Source organism: Dermochelys coriacea, chromosome 13, assembly GCF_009764565.3.
Source record: "Dermochelys coriacea isolate rDerCor1 chromosome 13, rDerCor1.pri.v4, whole genome shotgun sequence".
Taxonomy (NCBI): domain Eukaryota; kingdom Metazoa; phylum Chordata; order Testudines; family Dermochelyidae; genus Dermochelys; species Dermochelys coriacea.
The window spans coordinates 7,552,374-7,573,361 of NC_050080.1; the positions used below are offsets into that span (position 1 = coordinate 7,552,374).

General features: G+C 42.0%; 1 protein-coding gene across 1 annotated transcript in view; it reads right to left on the reverse strand.

Annotated features, from left to right (window-relative positions):
- Window positions 1–20,988, reverse strand: part of NTSR1 (neurotensin receptor 1) — a 105,774-nt gene that overhangs the window by 22,987 nt on the left and 61,799 nt on the right. The window contains exon 2 of the mRNA XM_038369948.2: window positions 8,472–8,673. Within this exon, the coding sequence (XP_038225876.1) occupies window positions 8,472–8,673 (202 nt within the window). The remainder of the gene's footprint in view (window positions 1–8,471; window positions 8,674–20,988) is intronic.

Below are 20,988 nucleotides of genomic sequence, written 5' to 3' on the forward strand. Positions count from 1 at the left end.
TTGACATTATGCTTTAACATCGGTGACCAAACACAGGGAAAAACAGGGGGGAAGGCAGCTAACTACCTGTCTCCAGTGTAAATGAAGCAGAGTGGAACCAAAACAGAGGACACTCCATTTACATACAAATCAGCAACGGGATGGAGACTGCATTCCGAGGAAGCCTTCCTGCCTCTTGAAGCAGGGTCAATGAATTTTGGGAAGACAGCATGGTGTCTACACCACAGCAGCTCTTTACTTTGGTTCTGAACAGGAACCAGGTTGTGACCCTCAGGGTCGCTGTCTGAATGCTGCCCTGCTCCTGGAGCAACATAACTGCATGCTGCCCCTTAGCATACTGGATACTAAGGTTACCCTTTCAAGTCCACTCTGACTATAAATTCTACACCCTGGACACTGGGCTGTGTGTTTGCCTTTTTGTGGCATGCTGGTGAGTAATTACCTGATCGTGCCATTTTACCACTGACTTCACTGTGTGAAGGATCAAGCCCTAAAGGCTCAAACAAACTCTCTCCAGGGGCATTTCACCCCATGTTTGAAAATATTTTCTCGTTTGTAACCATCCACTCTGAGACTTGGAACTGAAATCTGATAATTTTTTATTGTGTCACATGTCTACCTGCTACCTGGTTATTGTGGCATTGATAATGTTAGGAGGTCTGACCTGGTGTCCCCGGTTTGTTTTAAATGGACAGGTGCATTTGCTGCATTTCCCACCCAGCCCTAATTTGGCTGCCCCCAACCTGCATGTCTAGTATCCAATGTAGGGCAAGATTTTATCTGTGTTCACTGGCATGTTTTAAATATTAGGTATTAAAATACCAGTTTTCTTGTTTTTTAAAGCATATATTATCTGTGTGCATCAGTCGGTATGTAAGTACTTTTCAAATATTGAAAACATTTAAAAATACTCATGAATGAATTCAAAAAGCAGGTACTGAATGATGAATTGTGAGAATTATTTGGCTTGTTGCCTGACTAAATTGGCTAAATGTATTTGGAAAGAATTGATGTTAATTTTTCTTTAAATGCTTGCACTCAAAGGAAACCTGCCCAATACCTTCAAAAGACAAGCCTGCGAACTTAAACTCATAACGCTGCTAGACACCAAAACTCATGGACTCAACAGCGACACTGGTTTCATGGCTCATTCTAACAATTTGTAACACACACCTGCCTGCTAACCCCTAATAACCACTTCTAACTCCTTTTGTGTCACTGTCTAACCTTTATTGCCCACTCCATTTCAAGTGGCCTCTACAACTTGTGTTACCCCTTATGCTCAACAATCTGTCCCAACTTGTATGTAGCTCAGACACTCTGATTTCCTTCCCAAGCCCTGAAGAAGAGCTCTGTGTAGCATGAAATCTTGTACCCAGAGGTGAAAGTAAGCCGGTACGCCCTGGTACAGCATACCAGCAAGAGCTGGTGCACCGTACTGCGGTGGATTGGCTTCCCCAGGCGCAATTTAAAGGGTCTGGGGCTCCCAGCTGCGGCTGGAGCCTCCGGCCCTTTAAATTGCTCCCGGAGCCCCGGGGTAGCAGCAGCGGGGCTGGGGCAGCGATTTAAAGGGCCCATGGCGGTAGCGGTGGCCGAGCCCTGGGCCCTTTAAATCGTCCCCGTAGCCCCGCCGCTGCTTTCCCAGGGTCCGGCAGGCTCTGGGGACGATTTAAAGGGCCAGGGGCAATAATGGCGGCTGGAGCTCCGTCGCCAGAGCTGTGGGGAAGTGGTGGCGGGACTCCAGGGATGATTTAACGGGCCCAGGGCTCCGGCTGCTGCTACCGCCCAGGGCCCTTTAAACCACTGCCAGAGCCCCGGCTGCCGCTGTTACCCCAGGGAGGGGGAAGGAGACATTTGCCAGTACTGGGTGGGCCAAGGCTGGCTCTGACCTCCCCCACCCCTTCCGCCCAAGGCCCCGCCCCTTCTGGGGGCCAGAGCTGGTACCAGCCTAGCCCCATACCGGTAAGTCCCTAGACTTACTTTCACCCCTGCTTGTACCTTTCATCAAGAGAAGTTGGTCCAATAAAGATATTCCCTCACCTATATTGTCTCTTTTAATTGTTTCTGTATGAGAAGAGCAAAAAATCAGCAGATAACAGATGGCAAGTTTTTACACACTGCAGGCTATATATTAGGAGATGTTATATACATATATGCATAAAAGACTCAAGTCTTAGAAGACAGTAAGCCCTGGATTCATGAACCACTTCACTGTTGGCAGATAGTGGATTTGTTTAGGCAAAAGGTTACTTACTACAGAACAAAGTCAAATAAGCAGAACACCAGGAACCACAGCTGCACAGAAGTTTCACACTTCTTGGGACATCATTCAGTAGTAAAGAGGTTAAGCTCAGCACTATTTAATAATTAACATTAATCATAATTAATAATCAGAGAACTGGAAGGAAAATTTGGGGCAGGGGAAGGCAAAACTCTATGTATTCTATTCATGGAGATTCAGAGTGAACATGCTGACACACAGAGGCAATTACCCAGAACTGTCCTCATAAGATACTGGCAAAAAGTAGATCTTTGAGCTCTTTGAATTTTGATTCTCATGCCCACACTGACATCTGGGTAGGACTAATATCAGAAACCCACACATTTAATGAATTGCCAGTCTACATAGCAGCCCAACTCATACCTTCTTTGGTTCTGAACTTCCTCATTATTTAAGACACAACTAAAAGTAAATGTAGCCAAGAAAGGATGTAAATGCTAGCAGATAATGTGTTATTTCATGAGCTATTGATACTGAGTGCCATTAGCCTCTTTTGGTAACATACTGCTCTAATTTATTGTGCTGAGTGAATTCAGAGCCGCCAAGTCTAGCCTATGATATTCTGATGGTTGGATGAAAACATACTTTCTGAGAGCGGTTAGGAATCTTAAAGCAGAGAAATTAGAATATAAGAATGGTCATACTAGGTCAGACCAATGGTCCATCTAGCCTTGTATCCTGTCTTCCGACAGTGGCCAGTGCCAGATGCATCAGAGGGAGTGAACAGAACAGGGCAATTATCAAGTGATCCATCCCCTGTTGTCCAGTCCCAGCTTCTGGCAGTCAGAGGTTTAGGGACACCTAGCGTATGGGGTTGCGTCCCTTGACAAGCTTGAATAACTACATGATATGGAGTTACTGTACCAATGAGGAATGGATGCTGCACACTCCTATGGGGTAGTGGAGCAAGTATTTATAAAAAGAAAAGGAGTACTTGTGGCACCTTAGAGACTAACAAATTTATTAGAGCATAAGCTTTCGTGAGCTACAGCTCACTTCATCGGATGCATAAGTGAGCTGTAGCTCACAAAAGCTTATGCTCTAATAAATTTGTTAGTCTCTAAGGTGCCACAAGTACTCCTTTTCTTTTTGCGAATACAGACTAACACGGCTGCTACTCTGAAACAAGTATTTATATGAACTCTTGTGCACACTGCCCCCTGGTGTTGCTGCCGAAGCAATGCTGAAGCGATTTGTTTCACGGACACACTCTGACCCTGACTTGGGGAGTCTAAACCAATGTAATTTGTACTGAAGCCCTAATCATAGAATCATAGAATATCAGGGTTAGAATGGACCTCAGAGGTCATCTAGTCCAACCCCCTGCTCAAAGCAGGGCCAATCCCCAACTAAATCATCCCAGCCAGGGCTTTGTTAAGCCTGACCTTAAAAACCTCTAAGGAAGGAGATTCCACCACCTCCCTAGGTAACACATTCCAGTGCTTCACCACCCTCCTAGTGAAAAAGTTTTTCCTAATATCCAACTTAAACCTCCCCCACTGCAACTTGAGACCATTGCTTCTTGTTCTGGCAAATGTCTAATGTGCAACAGCTTTCCTGAGCATTGGCACTAAATCTTCAAGGTGAAAATTTGCCTGGAAAAAAATAATAATATAATAATTAACAAAAGCTTCTTTACTTGGAGAAAAGACCTACGTCTTACAGTGTCTTAAAGAGACACCTATTTGTGAATACATTCTTTTATAAGGGAGTCACTCTTGGGGATTGAGACGTATAAATTTAGTTTTTTGCATTGCTATTCATGAAGAAATCTATCTTCCTTCATCTAAAGGATACAACTCAGTGTCAGGATAAAGGTATTGGGGCTGAGGGAGAAAAGACTGACACTTGATAAATAGAAATAGGCAGAAATATTAAAAATAGAATAAAATATTAATCCATTGAGGTGCTGATATGGCTTCCATCCTTGTAATATCTAAATGCCTCCCAAGCATTAATACATTTCTCTTCATACTAGCCCTGTGAGGTATTATTATCCCCATATTCGAGATGGTTAAGGAAGGCGTAGAGAGATTACATGACTTAACCATGGTCAGACAAGAAGACTGCAATGAAGCTGGGAACTGAACAATGCCTCCTGGGTCCCAGCGAGTTGCTTAGCCACAGGACCATCCTTTCTCTCACTAAGTGCTAGATAAGATAGAGTTCAGAATGCCTCAGCCTCGTCTCTCACAGCCTCCATTAGAGCTGTGGAGCTGCACTCATTGGGAATAATGGACCTGAAAAATCCTAGGGTGACATCCTGGTGCCATGGACATCAATAGGAGTTTTGCCATCAATAGGGCTAAGATTTCACTCCTGGGTAGACCAGGTTGAACAGACATCACAGCAGTCAAAGCATTTCAGCTTTAGCCAAGGTAATGATGAGAGTGGCTGTATGGAAAACCATCAGAAAAACTGTCACACTGTACTTTATACCTGTGACTGTCACCATATAAAACAGAAGAGAAGCATCTTTTATTAGAATGTTTTCTGTGCCTTTTTTGAACTGATTCTGTTCTATCACTTCCCAGTTTATTCTCCTGATTCCTTTGCTTTTCCCTTGTCCTATTAAGTTAAGACATCAAGTTTGCCATAGGTCAGCTCTATTTCCAGGTTCGAGATCTTTGATTTGACCTGTGTCTGAACCACAGCTCTGCACAGAAATAAAGGGAACAAAGCAATCTCTGCATTGCTTCAAATGTTATTGACTAAATAGTTTTCGATTAAAATTCTGTCAGCAGTTTTGCTCTTGGCTTCATTTATAAGAGCAAAGAGTGTGTACATATGAGCATATGTGCTGAATAGATTTATGGACTCTGTGTATAGAAAGCAAGAAGATAAATCGTGTTACCCACAACAACAGGCAACCAAAAACTCTCAGTGTCACTTCAATAGGCACCCACAATAGCCTAATTTCTCCAGGTATTTATCCTGAACGCCCATGCAAATGGTTGGTTAAACAACATATGCACTCTGTGATGGGGCAAGGCCAGATAGCTATAGAAAAGTAGTGGGAGATAGATATATTAGCTCCAGGCTAAACAAATCACTGGTACCAGGATAAGTGAAATGGCAGCTGCTCCAGGTCAATTAAGACACTGGGGCCAATTAAGAACTTTCCAGAAGGCAGGGAGAATGCTAGGTTGATTGGGACACGTGAAGCCAATCGGGGGCTGGCTGAAACTAGTTAAAAGACTCCCAGTCAGTCAGGTGGGTGTGCATGTCAGGAGCTGTGGGAGGAAGTTGTGCTGTTGGAGAGGCTGAGTAGTACACACCATATCAGGCACAAGGAAGGAGGCCTTGAGGTAAGGGTGAAGTGGAGCTTGAGGAAGTGAGGGCTGCTGTGGGGGAAGTAGCCCAGGGAATTGCACATGTCATGTTTCTAAAAGGTCAGCTACCATAACTGATACTATTAGGGTCCCTGGGCTGGAGGCCGGAGTAGAGGGTGGGGCCGGGCTCCCCCTCCCTCTTTGCCCCCCTGATTAATCACTGAGACTGGGAGACAACAGAGACTGTGCAAGGAAGGATAACTTCTCCTCACCTCCCTTGCTGGCTTATGATGAAAATGGCTCAGTAGACTGTGACCCTTGTCTCTAGGGAGACGAGGATTACATGGAGGGTCACAGTGAGCCTCTGAGGCTAGTGAAATCCTCCAGGAAATGCGGGACCCACGGAGGCAAGGACAGAGCTTTGTCACAACTCCTAGTTATGGCAATTGTCTGTGCAACTGCAATAACTGTGCGTGCAAATGTGCATCCATTATTTCACATGAAAATTTGCCTGGGAATGTTTGCAAAAGCTGGGCCTGGATGTCTATCTGAACCATATTTAAATTATTCAGAAGTTTGGATTGTCTGTAGTTTATTGAAGCCCACAGTTTACTAGTGTAGTAGTTCAGAGTCAGACAGTGGCCTTTCCTGTGTATGGATTCACAATGTGGGCTGAGGGAAAGATGCAAAATGCAGCCCCTATGCAGCCACAAATGCAATCTTCGTGCTTGCCTGAGCACATGGAGTGCTCTCCACTCCAAAGGAAGCAGAAGAGGATGGGTAGGAGGTGTGGTCCATTGCACTGAAAAGGTACATTCCACATGTGTCCTGGGAAGTTCTGGAAGATTTACTAAGTTGGGTGCCCTCTCGGACAGCACGACTCAGCAAAACCTTCAGTGCAGGACTGTACTTGTATGGCACAACTGAACCCTGAGTGGCTTTAGTGTAAATGTGCAGCTGGAACCACTCCTGCTGCTCCACAACGCAGTTCCTCCTTCTCCTTGCTGACATCGAGTGAATGCTGGAACTCAGTCCAGCCACAGAACCCATTAACATGGCCTCCGGAGCAAAACCTCCTCAGCTCTTCACCACTGCCAGTGAGCAGTAAACGAAAAAGAAAATAACCCTGTCCCTCAGAGAGAAATGATAACACTGTCCAAACCCTCCCAGGTAATGAAAAAAAAGCAAACAAACTGTCCTCAGGGACTTAAACTGTCTCCTTTGAAACTTCAAGTCATAAAAGTAGAAACCCGTGAAAATATGGGTCATGTGTATTCTTGGTGAAATCAGTGGAGCTTGTTGTGACATTTTAACATTAGTGTTTCAAATGTGCTGTGAAAATGTCAATTTTTGCAGGGGGAAAAATATTTCATCAGAAGTTTGAAGAGATGGAAATTCATCATTTTTGTCTGAAGTTTAGGATTCTGCCATTTTCACCAACAGAAATGGTGAAATGGCAAAATTGAACCCTGGATCAAAGCTGTGAATATCTGTCAAAGACGAAGCAGGTGAGGTGATATCTTTTAATCTCACCATCAGAAGTTGGTCCAATAAAAGATATCACCTCACCCACCTTGTCTCTGTAGTATCCTGGGACCGACACGGCTGCAACAACACTACGTACAATATCTGCCAAAGTCTCTTTTCACACACACATACATTTTAAGTGAAAAAACGAGTCTTCTGCACTGCTCCAATAAAGTAAAGAATACTTTCACAGCAGTTATTGACTTTACTATGTGGTAAGGAAAATAAATTGGACTAGGAAATACCAAGGAATGGATTTTGAGAAGAGTCTCCATGCAAAAACTGAAGTGCATTTGCATGCATAATTACTGTGACTGCATACACAAACAGCATTAATTGCACATGCAATTGAGATAATTGTGCACATGTTTTGTATTAACTGTTGTGTGCAGAAGATAGTCAAAGTACAGATCCAAATCTTTGACTATACAAGTTATCCTTAGCATCTTGCTGCTTAGCTCTTGAGCTGTTCTTAAAGCCACAAGTTATAGTTAAAATGGCTTCAGTATTTGGTCCTGACTCAGGAAAGCTCACCTATTTGGGATGGCACTTTAGCACATGCTTAACTTTAAGCACATACTTAAGTGTTTTTCTAAATAAGGATGGACTTAACGATGGACTTAAGTGCTCCCACAAATTATCTTGCAACTGTAAAACCTTAAATTTGTCATCCATTCACTAGTGATGTTACACAAGACAAGTAACATGTTCGGCTAGAGTCAGTTAAAAATGGGAAAAAACAATTCTGCAGGAAATTCAGAAGTTGTTTCCACTTTAGAGTTTGAATATTTTTTTGATTATAGTAATTATAATTATAACTATAATAATTATTGATTACTATAATAATAATTTTGATTCCCCACCTCCCCCCGAGGACAATAAAATAAGTGATATCCAGGAGGTTGGGTTTACTTATGTTATTCCAACTTTTCCAAACTTCTCTAACTTTTGAATAGCTTCTGAGTAGCAGTCAGAGAGTTTCATTTTTCTGTTTGCCACTCTTCGACTTTTCCAAGGTTGAGGATTTGGAAAATTTAGAGTGTGGCAAACGGAAAATGAAAAAAAGAAAAAGAATGAAAAACTCCCCAAACCCTAGATAGTATTCATTTTACTGCATTCATTGGCAAACATGGGGAAAAAAGGAAAAGAAGGGAGAAAAACAAAACAAAAAAAATGAAAATTTGAGGTCTGAGAAAAAACTGAAAAATTTTGTAAACCAAAAACTTTTTTGTGGAAGTTTTGGCCTTCAAAAGAGGCCATTTTTCATTGGGGAAAAAAAAAGATTTGGAGAAAAACTGCAACCAGATCTACTGCTGGTGTCTGTAATTCTACCTGGTATGTCCCAGAACATGTTGATAACTCATTCAATGCTTAACATCACAGGTACATACGCAGGACTCTCACTCCATGCTTCAGAGCTTGCACACGGCTGGGCTCCATGGACATGCTGAGCATCGTCTGCTGCCCTCCAATAATGCAGACCTGGTTTTCTTGTGCCGCTTGCTTGAACATGATAATGAGCTGGTTGGCGATGATACTATTCAGAACAGAAATGACGACCACTGGAAACACAAAGGAGATGAACGTGTTGACCTGCAGGAGATACAAATGGCAAACCCACATAGGATTTCAATCAGAAGATCATATTTTATTTCACATGATATCAAATAAACAGCATGCAACGGAGACCTACAGGCTACGCATTTAGCTTTTGGAATGCAGGACTTATTGCACAGAGGGAAAACTTAAACAACGGTGAAATAAGTTCACTCAGGTGGCAGAAAATTGGATGCAAGTGGCTAAATCAATTTTTCTTCAGTTATAGTGCCTTGTCCCTATATCAATTTGTTGATTGAAATAAACCATTGATATTTTTATCCACATGACCAGCAGGATACTTCTCAGCTTTCATAGTATATGGTAGCTCTTATCAATGTTTTCTGAATAGCAGTTTCTTATTGTATTCTTTTCTTACCATGGCAATTCTTGGGCTTAGTTTTCTTCTGTTGCATTCAGAATACTGGCCTTTCCTTGTAGATATAATGACACTTTTTTGTTAGCTGGTGATCAAATTATCCAATAACCCTTGTGCTCTAAGAATGAAAATTGATCAGAATAAAAAGTGGAAGTTGTATTGTTTTTAATAGAAATTACTTGGTTCCTGGGGTTCGGATAAAATTAAATGGAAGATCAAATTAACCAGTGATTGCCTCAAGTGGAAGACATTGTTAACATCAAACAGAAACATTTGTGCATTCTCACTGTAGTATCTACAAACTCAGCCAGTAAGTGAGTTTAACAAGCAACAGCTTCAAGAAAATTAGAGGCATCTACATCTTGAGGATGCACTTTTAATCCATGCCAAGACTCAGTGTGATATGGTCGCAGCCATTTTATATTGCCACTCCAGTGTCATAAAACTCTGGTTCATCTGCACAGCACAGTAAGAGAGAGCAAGAGAGAGTTAGGAGAGAGAATGTACAGTGGCATGAAACTCTGAGCTGAAACCTGACAAGCGTATATCAGACTAACAAGCCCCTCCCTCCTATACATTTGAATTGGAAAGCTTATTATGTATTTCCCACCATGATTATTATGGCCTGATTCAAAGCCCATTGAGGTCAATGGGAGTCTTTATACTCCTAGACTCTGGCGACTGTACATTTGTAAAAAGAAAGCGGAGTACTTGTGGCACCTTATAGACTAACAAATTTATTTGAGCATAAGTTTTCATGGGCTAGAACCCACTTCATTGGATGCATGCAGTGAAAAATACAGTAGGAATATATATATATATATACACACACACACACACTCACATATATACACATTATATACGTACAAAGAACATGAAAAAATGGGTGTTGCCATACTAACTATAATAAGAGTAATCAGTTAAGGTGGGCGTTTCTCCTGCTGATAACAGCCCACCTTAACTGATTATTCTCATTATAGTTGGTATGGCAACACACATTTTTTCATGTTCTCTGTGTGTGTGTATATATCTATATATCTATATCTATATATATCTTCCTACTGTATTTTCCACTGCATGCATCCAATGAAGTGGGTTTTAGCCCATGGAAGCTTATGCTCAAATAAATTTGTTAGTCTCTAAGGTGCCACAAGTACTCCTCGTTCTTTTTGCTGATACAGACTAACACGGCTACCACTCTGAAACCTGTACATTTGTAGGAACTGAAAGTGTTATAGGTCTAGGTGTAGTAGTTAGCATTTATATTTAACCCATCATCACTGGCAATATTGTAAGAGAAAGGTGTAGTTGTTAAGTGTCTATCACCCTTGGATCTTTTGAAACCTTTGTCCAGAAAGCTGAAATTTCTAGAGTGGAAAATGAGCTACAGTGATTCCATGGAAATCATTTAACTAGGGGGTTCTGTGGACATCATAAACTACAAGAGCAGTGTCTGAGTAGTTTATGATATCCACATGGAATTGTTTCCATCTTAGTTGTCCATGAAACACCACAAGCCATAAGCCTTAAAAAAATTAATGGATGCAACAGTTTTAAAATTTCAAAACATTTACAATATTTAAACCATTTACTACAAGTGACTGAAACTATTAAAACAATTTTGTTAAGACTAAAAATTATAGGGATTTTTGCCAGAGTCAAAATTAGCATTTTAACAGAGATCATTCTAACTTCATTTCCCAGAATGGCCAGGGCTCCATCACATCTGAATAGTCTAAAACAATAAATCAAAATCCATCATTTGAAAGTCAAATAAACAGATAATTTATTAAAAGAATGGTTTTGTATGCTGTTATTTCTGCCAGCTGTATCTCAATCCAATTCAGACATGGTGACTATCCACTTGGATGATGAGTGCATTATAAATGTCATAAAGGAATGGATAGATAAACACCAATTAGTTTTATGAATTATTTATATCAGGAGTAATGCAAAAAATAAGTACTACACAAACATTTGGATAACGGGCAAATTGCAGTTCCAAGTATTTACCTTTTTTTTCATAAATCTAAGAAAGATGTAAGTCTAGTTTTGGAGAAGAGAGAAAGAATTGTTGTTACCCACTTTTCTTTAGCTAGACCAAAAATTAGTATGTAATGCGTAGCAGTTTGCTCCAGAGCCTGATGTACTTTAACAAAATAACCAGCTGTGTTCCATCTCTCGCTATCCATATGATGAATAGGTCTTTTTTGGCTACTGTTAGCAATAATAATGGAGTTCCTCTATGGTCAATTTCTTGAAGAAACTCCTGGATACACTTCATTAAGACTATCTGCTAATCGCTCTTGTTCTGAACATTTTCTAAGCAAGACTCCTGAATGTTCTACAAAAAAGACATCTTACCTTCTTGGTACATTATACACTGCTGGGCCTTAAAAATGCCTCATCTTTTGAAATCCACCCCAAAACCCCAAAGTGCTCTGTAAATATTAAGGGTCAGATTCTCATCTGGTCCAAACTGACGCAGTTCCATGGAAATACATGGAGCTGTGCAGATTAACACGCACTGAGCATCTGGATCTACTTAGATAAGCTTCACAATACACCTCTGAGGTAGGGATAAACTTGTGACATAGAAAGGTAAAATGACTTGCCCAAATTCACACAGCAAGCCAATGGTAGAGCTAAGAGAAGAACCCAGGGGTCCTGACTCCCATTTCTGTTTCTCTAACTGCTGGATACACTTCTTTCTTACCTGATGCATAACTACTGCATTCAGTAAAGGGAAATGCTAAATGCTTTACCTGCTCCCCTGTGTTTCAGCATTAACTAACTTTCAGCTAGAAACTTTTGCCCCACCTGTAAATTGGCCGCACGCACAGCAGTTACACAGGAATCATGCAATATCCTTATTGAGCTTTTTAAAGCCCTGTTTCTTTGTTTACCCTCATTGCTATTATACACTCTTCAGAAATCCTGAGAGACTACCTGGAAACTTATTGACTTTCCCTTCCAAGAATGTATAGTGACAAAACATGAAAATCAGATCATGGCAGAAGGCAGTTACCTTGAAAGACTTTTTTTTTTCCTTTCTCAATTTATACCCAGGCTCTGATGATAAAAAAAATTATAGACAGAATCAATGCTTCTCCCAGAGGCAGAAGGTTTTCATTTCTGTCCAAAATTATATACAAGCACTGAAAGCAATGAATGCTGCTAAAAGCCCATCTCCTTCTTCATAGCCCCAAGTATTCTGTGGTTTTATTCTAATTGGGTTTCTTTTTAATCAAATTCTGTGAGCTCAGCCCCAAAACTGAGCTGAGTGGTGGCCCAGCGCCACCTCATTTTCAGGAGAAAGAATGATGGCGCTCATAATGCCTGATCCAACTCTCATTGAAGACAATGGGAAACCTGCCATTGTCAGTGATGCAAATCTGTGTGTATCTGGCTAGCTCGTGTGCATGCATGTTGGGGTCTATGCATCCAAATCATGCTTTGGGCATGCATGTTGGTGCTGACACACAAGGAAAGAACCCTTTGAACATTTGGCTATAAGTGATTTAAATATTTCTCCAAGCAGACATCTTCTTTAGGGGCATGATGCTAACTGCAAAGTTCTCATTGACTCCGACAGAGGTAGGATCAGCCCCACTCCATGATACCGATGAACGCACGCACAGCTCAGACTAACACTCAGATGCATCAGCAGCATTTGTACCACTATTCCTCGAAGCTCTGTAAACATAGCAGAAATTGAACTTCCATACTTCCCCACCTCTGCAAGTTGGTCTGCTAAACATAAGAACCCTTTTATCTGAGCTCATGCAAAAGTCTCTCATCAGAACAGGAGCAAATAAAACAGGCCTGGCCTACCAAGTTTGGATCTAAATTGAATCTGGATTCAAATTTGCTCCCAACTTCAGTCTTAGTCTTGTTTTGGCTCCTGATGGAAATGTATGGTCCTCAATCTGAATTCCCTCAACATTCAGGTTTGTTTGGATCTAGAGTTTAGGTTCACGGGCTATGCCTACCATCACCAGCAATGTTCTGAACAGATCCTGCTCTTGCTTACCTTGGTGTAAATCAGGAATAACTCTTCTGAAACCAATGGATTTGTGCTCATGCGAGATCAGAATCATATCCAATGTCTCTACTCAGTACCACTCTCTAGGAGACATCTTAGCTAGAAAGTTTTGCACAAGCACAAAGCAGATTTGGCCGATCGCAAAGCTGTGTGGGCTGAGGGATGTGCTGGCCGCCCTTCCTGCAGCCCCCTTTGGCCTAGAGCAGCGAACCGCGGCCAGTGGGAGCAGCGATCGGCTGAACCTGCAGATGCGGCAGGTAAACAAACTGGCCCGGCCTGCCAGGGGCTTTCCCTGAACAAGCGGTGGATCGGCTTTGAGAACCACTGATCTAGGGTACAACAAATTATTCTATTGAATTGTTTTCCCCAAATAAGTTGCATTTATGGCCTGTGATTTCAATGGGAATTAGGCAATTAACCTGTTTAGGAGCTTTTAAAAATCCCAGGTGCCAATTTGTATTTTTAGGCATCTAAATATCTTTGAAAATCTGCCCCCTTTTCTTCCTGTTTGTACAGAGCCTAACACATGATGCCTCAATCTGACTGGGCCTTACTACAGTTCAAATGACAATAATGTGATTTGTTTAGTCAACCCTTTACTCCCTGACCTTTAGGTGCACCTGAAATTGACTTTTTTGATAGCTGATTTCCTTTTAACTCCCTGTTGCCAAGTGAGTTCTTAACTTCCACATAAACATCAACACATTTTACACCTACCAGCAGATTGACACAGAAGATGGATGAACTGGGTTGGGGCTTCATATGCTTAGGAGAAATAAAACAGATGGAAATGTATAAAAATTAAATTAATTTTCTGATAAAAATAATTCATCAGCCCCACACAATCACCTCAATAAAACCAGGCTTCTCTGAAGTTTGTTTGAACTCTGTCCATGCAGCTGTGACTGTGGGTTTCATGAAAGTCACACAGTGATGCTAACAAGAGAGTAGCAAAACCACAGTAAAACTAAATCAGAGCCACATCCATCTTGTAGGGATTTTTCCTGTGATTGTTATTGTAACTCTCACTCTTCTGTATTCAAAACAGAAGCTCCACCAGTCCCAGCTGAGGTTTATTCTGAAGCATTGTGCTTTTGCATAGTCTTCCCCTGAACTGTTCTGCTCATGTGGTTTCCCTGGGATACCATTGAGGCTGACTTGAATTTATTTGCAACATCAAGATAGACATATCACTTCACTTAGCAACTCCAGGGAGGGCTGAAATGGATTCTGTAAATTAGAAGCCCTGAAAGGTTTATTATGTGACACCCCCCCCGCCCCCAGTCCCAGGAGCAACACACTGTAATAGCAGGGCCACTTTGGAAGGATTCTGCTTTTACATTGGTGAGCTCCTCACATGAACTCTGTGTTGGGCTTTTCTATTTTTGAAGGAGGGGCTAAAGAAATCCCTTTGCTTGGACATATTTTACATGCATACACATGACGGAGGGTGCCGTGGGTTGCATTTCTACATCAAGGCAAAAAGCGGATGGGAGCCTGATCCTGCATTAGTGGGTGCGCTTTGGTGTGGTTAGCATGAATTACATACTCCTATATGGAGGCAGGACTAAAACCTACACGGGGAGTGTGTAGCTGAGCATCTGTCCTCAGATGTTTGTTTTTCCACCAAATGCATCCGATGAAGTGAGCTGTAGCTCACGAAAGCTTATGCTCTAATAAATTTGTTAGTCTCTAAGGTGCCACAAATACTCCTTTTCTTTTTGCGAATACAGACTAACACGGCTGCTACTCTGAAACCTGTCCTCAGATGCACAGTCATCCACCCAGGTCCCACCCCCTTTTTTTAGGAGAAAGGAAAAAGCACACAGAGGATTTGAGAGTTTCAGCTGTTCAGTCCAAATACTACTCCTCGTGCACAGCCTGACTCAAAGCCACATTTAACATTTACACTGGAATGGAACAACCTTGCAAAAGAACTTGCAAGGCCCATTGTCTCTAAACCAGCCACATGGGTGGCAGCTCATTCACAAGTTGTTTGGCTGACTGCCCTAAGCAGCATCAGAACCAAGCAATGATGCGCTCCCAAGTGTGCTCTGAATAACACTGCCAGGACAAGCTGTGACACAGAATGTTTATCCCCCATGACAACACTTAAGCATTGGCCTCACGTGTGACTTCTCCTCTTGACACATGTATGTGCCAAAGGAAGAGAATGCATCTGCATGAGGGAAAAATCAAGGAGGGTAATTTTCAGGCTCTACTGGTTGCAGCCAAAAGAGACACATTACTGTCAGCATTGAGGATTAGTCAAAACCATAGAAGAGGTCAGAATGGAAGAAGGTAATTCACATAGTCACTCTGTCAAGGCAATGGGTAAAGGCACCAATGGATTATGCAGTGGATTTGTTTTGCAAGATATTATGTGTTCCTTCCTATGTGCTCAGAATCTGGCCCGAAGGAATCATATCTCCAGATAAACCTGTCTAGCTATCATATATTTTCAAGTGCACTTCATTTTCCCTTTTAACAGCCTGCAGCCACAAAGCCTCTTAACTGACAATCCTGAACATTAAGCACTTTTTCCACTCATGCATCAAATGGAAGTTCAAAGCTGATATTCAAAGTGAGAGGCATTAGCAGTCAGTGGAGTTCTTGGCTTTCACCTTAAGCCATCCTCCTCTTTATTTCTGTGACATTTGGAGACTGTTGTTGTTATTTTTAAAGAAGAACCTCATTGTCCTGCAGCTGTTTCAGGATATGTAGAAGACCTGGAAGAAAGATTGTGATCTAATTGAGATAAGTCACCTTCTCATTATGGAAACTTCATACCAATGTGACAACCCAAGTCGCTTGAATTGCATTTAAGTGATACATTCCAGAATCTCTTAGTAGCATTATACAGTCTTCAGCAGTTCCATTGGTTTTGATTTACAATTTCCTTCCCCACAAAATGGATCTCATAAGTCAACAGACCACATAAAACCAATCGTATTTTTAAACAAAACCTTCAGAACGGATCTGCAGTTCTTTGCAAATACTGTTTGCCCGAGGACCCTGCTTATTTACAGTTCAAACCATTCTGGTGTCATTTGGATACGGAAAGCTGAGGCATTCAAAGTATGGGTGAGAAAAGACAAGAACCATGAGCACAAAAGCAAGTTGGCTTGAGCAGAAGCATAACTCAGGAATAGTTGAAAATAAACAATTGTCAAAATGGACCAAGATAGATGGCTAATTGGAGCCTCAAGTTATGATAACTTTATCCTGGCAGAGACAGAGGCTCCTATCAAGTCACAGTACAAAGTTCAAGTGTGACTTAAAAGAAAGATTTCCCTCCCCCCTCCCCCTTGTTACATGATGAAACATGGAGGTCACAGCAGAGGCAACTATTTCATTTTTCAGAGATGCCAAAGCGATGCCTTCTAAGACAAGGACACAGCTGCCTGCCATGTCAACTGGCTGGAAATAAAAGAGGGACTAGGGACAGGAAGTGGCCAAAATGAGGGATAATTTACAGCAGTGAGTTCTGAGACCGGGAGAAAGCCAATTTTCTTTCTTCCCTCTCTGGATGTGGGAAGTCTGATGATTGAAATACAAAATATGCTGCAGAGGCATGTGGAAAACAGTGAGCTGCTAGGAACTGACCTGGACAGATGACTTTTTCTATGCTCATATTTCCTCACATCAACTATCCCTTCAGGAAGCCTTCAGCTTTGAGCTGACACACATGTCTTGAGGTGTGAGAGCGACACTGGCTGTGAAGCTCTTGATTTTCTGCTGGTGAGAATGTTTTAGTACAGAGATTTTCTACCAATACATCAGGAAGGATGGTACAGTGGTTAGAGCACAGGGCTGTGGGAGACCTGGGATCAGTTCCTGCTCCAATAGAAATCTCTGTGTGACTCTGGACAAGTCTCTTCTAGCCTCTCAGTTTCCCTTCTGTAAGATGGGGATAATAAGTGCTTCCCTACCTCACTAGGGTGTTGTGAGGGTAAATGCATTAAAGATTGCGAGATGCTCTGATACTACGGAGATGGGGGCCGTATAAATATCTAAGATAGATAGGCCCTCTTGAATTACAAGAGCACCACTTGTGAAATGGTCATTAGAGACTCTGTGTTTAGGGACTTCCTGGAATGTGATGCTAGAAACTTCCAATAATCCAAACAATTATTCACATTTTGTTTCTTAGCAAACCAATTAAACCCTATATCTGAGATCTAACAATCTACCACATTCTGACTCACCTAATTTCCAGTTGAAATTAGACGTAAATTATTCTCCTTCTGATAGTGGAGACATTTATTGTTAGTATATGTCAATCAGAAGAGCACATTCTGCTAGATCAAAATTTGACTGCTAAGAATCTTGATAATTTAACTAAATGAATTTTACAAAATTTCCAGGTCTCACTCATTGGTCATAATTATCTTTTTTTTTTTTGAACTGGTGGTGATTATTTTTAGCCCTTAATAATTAAAACACCCCTAGCAAATTGCAATATTTCATGCTCTGACGATCAGAGTATGACTAGCTTCAGAAAAAGGAAAATTACACAGGAATTACAAAGGAAAATTCATTTGAGAGTGTAGTGATTGTCTCATTTCACCCACACATTTGTTACTGGGGCATTTATTGCACTGGATGAGGTACACCACATATTGTGATAGGCATGTGTAGGACCCATGGATCTTGAAAGGTATGTTGTAGGGCATACTGATCATCAAAGGAACTCACACAGAAAAATGATAAAAAGACAAAAACACCCTATCGCCGATGAGTGAACACTTTTCAGAAAGTGATCACTCTTTATCTGATCTCTCTGTCCTCATCCTCAAAGGACACCTGCACAAATATTTACATATATATATATATATATATATATATATATATATATATTTATATATATATAAATATATCAGAGGGATAAATACAGGAGAGGGAGAGGAATTATTTCAGCTCAGCACCAATGTGGACACAAGAACAAATGGGTATAAACTGGCCACCAGGAAGTTTAGACTTGAAATTAGACGAAGATTTCTAACCATCAGAGTGAAGTTTTGGAATAGCCTTCCAAGGGAAGCAGTGGGGGCAAAAGATCTATCTGGTTTTAAGATTCTACTCGATAAGTTTATGGAGGAGATGGTATGATGGGATAATGGGATTTTGGTAAGTAATTGATCTTTAAATATTCAGGGTAAATAGGACTAATCCCCTGAGATGGGATATTAGATGGATGGGATCTGAGTTACCCAGGAAAGAATTTTCTGTAGTATCTGGCTGGTGAATCTTGCCCATATGCTCAGGGTTTAGCTGATTGCCATATTTGGGGTCGGGTAGGAATTTTCCTCCAGGGCGGATTGGAGAGGCCCTGGAGGTTTTTCGCCTTCCTCTGTAGCATGGGGCATGCGTGACTTGAGGGAGGCTTCTCTGCTCCTTGAAGTCTTTAAACCATGATTTAAGGACTTCAATAGCTCAGACATAGGTGAGGTTTTTCGTAGGAGTGGGTGGGTGAGATTCTGTGGCCTGCGCTATGCAGGAGGTCGGACTAGATGATCAGAATGGTCCCTTCCGACCTTAGTATCTATGAATCTATAAACCTGCACAACACCTTCAAACAACAAGCCTGGGAGCTTAAATTCATAACTCTGCTAGCCTGGGCAGTGCATTGCATAGGCTGTGGAAAGCTGTGCCTCCTTAAACAGCCTGGCATGGCCCTGCTGATGCTTCTCCCCAAAGCCCTGCTTGCCCTTCCCTCTTGGCCCCAGTCCAGCAGGCTGCTCCTCTTCAGGAAAGCAGTGTGCTGGGGCTGGGGCTAGGGTGGCCGAGACTTGGGGTGGCTGGGGCTGCCCTCTGCTAGGGGGACCTAGGCACTGGGGCCATGCTGCTGGGGGGGAGGGAGGGGTCTGGAGGCACTGGGGCTACCTACCCTGTGCTTGGGGGGCCTGGAGCCATGCACCGCCTGCCCGCCCTGTGCTTGGAGGCTGTGGGGAGCTGTGCTCTGCCCACTTGCCTTGTGGTCGGGGGCTGGGGGAAGGCTCCAGTGAGGGAAGAGAGGCTGGGCCAGCCGGGGGCTAGCCTCCCCCAACTGGCGGTTCACCTGCCGCCCATGTCTGCTAGATACTAAAAATCATGGACTTAATAAAGACATTGGATTTATGGGTTTTTACAACAATCTATAACCCACTCTCCCCCACCCCCTTTTTTGTGCCCTGATTGTGTAGGTGTTAATTGGCCATTTCTATGATTCTAGCCTCCCTTTTGGAACAGGCACATAATTCTGCCACTATTTTGTTGTGTGATCTAAGAAAAAACATCCAACAGCTTTGTGCCTCAGTTTCCCCATGTGTAAACCAGTGGCAATAATACTTTCCCATCTTTCTAAAGCACTTAGAGATATAGCTGCAAAATATTATTGTTAATACAATCTGATAGGTACTAAGATGCTATAACTAAAAAACCCCACATCAGTAGTGTGCATATTTTGTATCCTCCACAAGACTCTTCGGAGAGCTTGAAGTTCTCTAGAGGGATCTTGTGTAGTCCAAAAGCTCTACTCTAAGGCCTGGTCTACACTGGGGGGAGGAGGGGAATCGATCTAAGATACGCAACTTCAGCTACGAGAATAGCGTAGCTGAAGTTGACGTATCTTAGATCCACTTAGAATCACTTACTTCTTGTCCTCGCAGCGCGGGATCAATGGCTGCCGCTCCCTCGTCAACTCCGCTTCTGCCTCTCACCCTGGTGGAGTTTCGGAGTGGACAGCAGAGCAATCGGGGATCAATTTATCGCATCTACACGCGATAAATCGATCCCCGATAGATCGATTACTACCCGCTGATCTGGCAAGTAGTATAGACGTGGCCTAACTGTTTTGCTCTGGGAATCAGAGTAGCAGCCGTGTTAGTCTGTATTCGCAAAAAGAAAAGGAGTACTTGTGGCACCTTAGAGACTAACAAATTTATTAGAGCATAAGCTTTCGTGAGCTACAGCTCACTTATGCATCCGATGAAGTGAGTTGTAGCTCACGAAAGCTTATGCTCTAATAAATTTGTTAGTCTCTAAAGTGCCACAAGTACTCCTTTTCTTTTTGCTCTGGGAATGATACGCATAGACCAAGAGGGTTCAGGAGCAACTTAATTCCACCCAAACAAAACCTTTTCAACAGAGTGTTAAATATCATCTGGAGACATTTAAAATAAAGGTTATAATGATGTGAAACATTGTTCACATGCACAGCTATCTGATGTCAAAATGTTACGGTCTGCTATGAATTACAGATGTAACCTTTGAAGTTAGCACATGGCACAGCAGTGACCATAGGGGATATATGATAGCATCAGGCTACATATCTGAAAGAGGCAGGAAGGGGAAATCAGCACTAGTTTTGTTTTTGTTTTTTCTTATTTTATCAGTAGGAATTAGTCAAAGAACCTTCGCATAATTATGCAGCAAACTTCAGAAAATGTTAGAGTAAACAAAGGGCCTTATTCTCTTATCACTTACACCAATGTAAAACAGGAGTAAATAATTCCCTTGAAGTCAGTGGAATTACACTAGTGTAAAACTGATTTAAGTCAGAAGAGAATCAGGCCTCAGATGTCTACACCTCAAGCAAAGGAAACCAAGCAAAAAATATGAGTGTTCCCTTTCCCCAGCTAGATGCATTCTCAAAACTGTAGGGGTGGGGAAGCTCAGAAAGAACTGCACATTCGTGTGCTGATTCAGATCCACCTCTATTTGAACAACTCCATAGGCTTCACTGATTTAAACTGGTGTAAGTTAAAGGAGTACCAGGATGAGTATGAATAGTTGTACATCTCATATTTCAACAATGGTTCCATCTTTTTTTTTTTGCAAATTGACATTTACAGGCTGTTAGCTAGGATTTTAACACTAGACATACTTCCTTATACTCCTACGAGGA